Source organism: Anser cygnoides, chromosome 30, assembly GCF_040182565.1.
Source record: "Anser cygnoides isolate HZ-2024a breed goose chromosome 30, Taihu_goose_T2T_genome, whole genome shotgun sequence".
Lineage (NCBI taxonomy): Eukaryota > Metazoa > Chordata > Aves > Anseriformes > Anatidae > Anser > Anser cygnoides.
This window is the reverse complement of record NC_089902.1, coordinates 3,697,444-3,702,349: the sequence shown is the minus strand read 5'-3', so window position 1 is coordinate 3,702,349 and position 4,906 is coordinate 3,697,444. Positions and strand designations below refer to the sequence as shown.

Sequence of the window (4,906 nt, the reverse complement as noted above, 5' to 3'; positions counted from 1 at the left end):
CCCCCCCCCCTTTCACAGTCCCCTTTTATCATCGAGTTCTTCCGGGGTTACGTAGCCCCCCTTCCTGCTACTGCGGCCACGTCGACTGTTGCTAGGGGGTCGTGTCTGATCCCTCTGGTGGTCGCACGGATGAAGGCCGTAGTCTTCCTCCGCTTGGTACGTGATGTTTTCCCTCCGTAGCCAGTCATGCTGTTTTGTCTTAAGATAGGACAGGTGGGTCATCCAGATTTGCAGTTATAGTATTTACACAAAGTTCTCTCAACTATCCACCCCAGACAGCAACAGGCAGGGAGCCTCAAGGTCCTTACAGCCACCTGGAGACTCCCTTTGTTCTTTCTTAATATAGCCATGGGAAATAATGAACAAACATGCCTCAGACACCACACTAGCCATGGGAAATAATGAACAAACATGCCTCATACACCACAAGTGCCAACCTTCCAAGGTGCACTTTGTGGCACTTTTTCCCCTCCTGCTCTTTCCTACTACCAAAGAAAGCTCCATCAGGGTGGAAACCACTCCTGAAGCAGGCATCCCAACCCATCAGGCTCCTTGTGGCCTGTCAGCCAAGCAGACAGAAGTCACCTCACCAGCATCTCCCAAGGCCTGGGCCTGCTGCTGGCCTTGCAGCTTCTTGGCTAGACACAGCCAAGCCTTGTGCCTCCTGCTGTCCAGTCCTGGCCTCAAGCAGAAGGGACAGGACAAGCTCTGTGCGGGCCTTCTTTCTGTCTGGGTCCTCCTGGGGATGGAGGCAGAGGGGATCCCACAGGGAACATGCCAGCAGGGGCCTTCTGCTGGCCTAGCAGGGCCACTGGCAGATGTCAGCCCCAAAGTGTAGATCCCAGGGAGAAGCCAAGGGTGAGCTGCCACCTCCAGACACAAGGGACCTCACAGTCCCTTTGCGTGACACGTTCCTGCTGTTGCCCTATCAGCTGCAGAGACAGAAGTGACCTCCCAGTCACTGCCCCAGTCCCATTCCTCCTGCTGGGGCAGGAGATCCTGAGGCAGAGCTGGCCTAGGGGAAATATAGCTGACTTACAGAGCCCCCTCGGTACCTGTTTTTCACTTTCTGGGTTGGAGATTAAATTAAGTTTTAGTGGGAGTGTTTGGTGTTCTGCTTGTGGTGTCAGGTCTGTGGTTAAGGTATGGACTAGCTCTGTGGTTTAGGGTTTTATTTAGGTCTCCCAAGAAGTCTAGGGTTAAATAGACCATTCTAATGCTAGTGTTAAGGGAAGGCATTAGGGTTAGCAAGAGAGAAAATGGATTCCTGTCAGAGTGTTGTAGTAGCATTTGGGTTTAGGGATTAAATTCCTGGTTCAAGTAAGGTAAGGGCCATATGTGACTGTTTTAAGTCAGTGTTACCACAGCATCAGCATTACATGAACCCTCTTACCACTGTGAAATCATTAATTTCTGTTGGCCAAGCTCTTCTTCCCACCCCAAAATCTCACATCTCTCTTGTCCAGGCTGCTCCTGACCTTCCCATATCTTATTGGGATCAGCTTTCTGATGACATTCTTGATCCCAGAGTATCTGTCTCACCTCTGTTAGCTACTCTAGTCTTGAGACAGAAGTGGCATTGTAGTCAGGACGGAAAAGGACACAAGGTCTTTAGGAGCATCCTGCACAATGTTCCCATCAGCTCTGCACCTCCACAAAACTGCACTTCCTATCTATAAGATTTGTTTCCAGAATGGTTTGTATGGTCCAGGGTTTCTTTTTCCAGGCCCTCACGCATGGTTTTGTTTCGGATGTGCAGGGATGGGATAAGGAATGCCAAGGCACAGATAGAACTGAGATTGGGAGGGGAAGCAACGAATAACAGGAAGAGATTCTACAGATACATCAGAAAAGAAAGGCCAAGGTGTACCCCCTCAGATGGATGAGAAGGGTGAACTGGTAATGACAGACATGGAGAAGGCTGAGGGACTCAACAACGTCTTCTCCTCAGTCTTCCCTGGCAGTCAGGCTTCCCAAGTCTTTCATTTCCCTAAACCCAGAGATGGAGGCTGGGGGTCAAAGTCCCACCGGCTGTAAGTGAAGAGCGGGCTTGGGAACACCAGCTGAAACTCCACAAGTACAAGTCTATGAGGCATGATGATTTGCATCCCAGGGTCCTGAGGGAACTGGCTGATGTAGTTGCCAAGCCTCTCTCCATCCTATTTGAAGAGTCCTGGCTGTCGGGTGAAGTCCCTGGTCCATCAGGGTGGAAAGCACTCCTGAAGCAGGCATCCCAAGCCACCAGGCTCCCTGCGGCCTGTCAGCCAAGCAGACAGAAGTCACCTCACCAGCATCTTCCAAGGCCTGGGCCTGCTGCTGGCCTTGAGATGCACCATGTCATTTTAATGGGCAACAATATCATAATTAAAGATATGAAAAGCCTGTAATAAAGATACAAAAAAAATAGTTTTTCCTGTAACTAATGACATTATGAGTCATATGCAGAAGGAGACTGGAAACTTCTTGCCTTTGGAACACATCCAGTCATCAGTTTCCACACAGCATGCCTGAGCTCTTTGTTCCGCATGCTGTAGGCGAGGGGGTTCACTGCTGGAGGCAACATCGAATAAAGAAATGATATGATAAGGTCCAGGGATGGGGAAGAAATAGAGGGAGGTTTTAGGTGAGCAACTGTGGCAGTGCTGACAGACAGGGAGACCACAGCCAGGTGAGGGAGGCACGTGGAAAAGGCTTTGTGTCAGCCCTGCTCAGAGGGCATCCTCAGCACTGCCCTGAAGATCTGCACATAGGACAACACAATGAAGAGAAAACAAACTAATGATAAATAAACACTAAACAGGAGTGTCCTATCATGGAGACCAGCAGATGTGAGCCTAAAGGCACAGATCCCAGCCAGGAGTCAAGGGATGACCTGTCAGCTGCTTCAGAAAAAAGTCACCTCCCCGGCCACTTAACAGCCATTAGCTTCCTCCTGGACTTGGAGCTTTTGAGGCACCACTGAGCTCATAATACCACACCTACAAAACACCCCCTTTTTGGCCCAGAATCTGCCCAGGTAGAAGTGATCCGGTTGTGATCCTTCCAGCCCATGGCACAGCTCCTGGGCTCCCAGCCTCTCTGACACACAGGAGCCAGTGCCGTGCCAGTTCTGGGAGGTGCTAGGGCAGGAGGGACCTTGCAGTCAAATCACTCGCCAGGCTCCTTGTCTGGGGCTGCTGCGTGCCCTGGGGCTGCAGAGCTCTCCTCTGCCTGCTCACAGCAGATTGAGCCCTTGAGCTGTGGTGAGTCCACCTTGGAGGAGATCCCCCCTTAGGAGGGAAGTGCTGCAGCGCAGGCCGGCTGTGCCACTGCCGTGCCCACTGCCTGTCCCTGCCTGCAGTCCCAGCACAGCCCCACAGCAGCACTGGCACCAAGCTACAGGAGCAGCCGGGCCTGACGCCACCAGCAGGGCTCAGCACCAGAGGGGGGCAGTGGCAAGAGAGCAGCTCGGCATGCCCCAAGCGCTGGTGCTCCCTGCCCGTGCTGCTGGGATGGGACTCTTTTCCTCTGCAGCCCTGCACATGGCACTGCCCCTGCAGAGCCAGAGCAGCTCTCACAGGAAGGACGTCACACAAGGAAGGCAGTGCAGGCTCCTTTTTTTATTTAAATTCGCAGAGAGCCGGGCTCTTCATATAGAGAATCTCTGAGCTATACTCGACAGGTACATACTGTAAAAGAAATGAGATGAATCATATCATTTTAATGGGCAACTTTAGCCGCATTAAACCAAAGAAAGACCTGTAATGAAAACACTCATAAATATACAAACACACACAAATATAATTATATATATAATATTAGTTGTTCTTCTAGTCATTGATATTACTAGTCATCTGCAGAGGTAGAATGGAAATTTATTGCTTCTGAAACACATCTAGTCATTAATTTCCAAAGCGCTTGCTTAAGCTCCTTGTTCCTCATGCTGTAGATGAGGGGGTTCACTGCTGGAGGCACCACCGAGTACAGAACTGCCACAACCAGGTCTAGGGATGGAGAGGAGATGGAGGGGGGCTTCAGGTAGGCAAACATGGCAGTGCTGACAAACAGAGAGACCACGGCCAGGTGAGGGAGGCACGTGGAAAAGGCTTTGTGCCGGCCCTGCTCAGAGGGGATCCTCAGCACAGCCCTGAAGATCTGCACAAAGGACACCACAATGAAAACAAAACAGCCAAATAATAAAAAAACACTAAACACAAGGGCCCCAACTTCCCTGAGGTAGGCATCTGAGCAAGAGAGCTTGAGGATCTGGGGGATTTCACAGAAGAACTGGTCCACAGCATTGCCTTGGCAGAGGGGCAGGGAAAATGTAGTGGCCGTGTGCAGGACAGCATTGAGAAAGCCACTGCCCCAGGCAGCTGCTGCCATCTGGGCACAAGCTCTGCTGCCCACGAGGCTCCCGTAGTGCAGGGGCTTGCAGATGGCAACGTAACGGTCGTAGGACATGACAGTAAGAGTATAATATTCTGCTGATATGAAGAAGAGAAAGAAAAAGACCTGTGCAGCACATCCCTGATAGGAGATGGCCCTGGAGTCCCAGAGGGCATTGGCCATGGCTTTGGGCAGAGTGGTGGAGATGCAGCCCAGGTCGAGGAGGGCGAGGTTGAGGAGGAAGAAGTACATGGGGGTGTGGAGGCGGTGGTCGCAGGCTACGGCGGTGAGGATGAGGCCGTTGCCCAGGAGGGCAGCCAGGTAGATGCCCAGGAAGAGCCCGAAGTGCAGGAGCTGCAGCTCGCGCGTGTCTGCGAATGCCAGCAGGAGGAACTCGCTCACAGAGCTGCTGTTGGGCATTTCCTGATTCTAGACGCAGTTGTCTGTTAGAGAGGAAAAGGCAGAAGAAGTTAGAACAGACTTATCTCAGGAAAACCTATTGCAAGCCTTAGAGCACCCCTAGCAAGAGCCTCTCTCT

At 51.8% G+C, this 4,906-nt stretch overlaps 1 protein-coding gene across 1 annotated transcript; it reads right to left on the bottom strand.

Annotated features, from left to right (window-relative positions):
• Positions 1 to 3,825: 3,825 nt before the first annotated feature.
• Positions 3,826 to 4,906, bottom strand: LOC136787734 (olfactory receptor 14C36-like). The gene has a single exon (XM_066985051.1). The coding sequence runs from the start codon at positions 4,786 to 4,788 to the stop codon at positions 3,826 to 3,828; it is 963 nt and encodes a 320-aa protein (XP_066841152.1). The 5' UTR covers positions 4,789 to 4,906.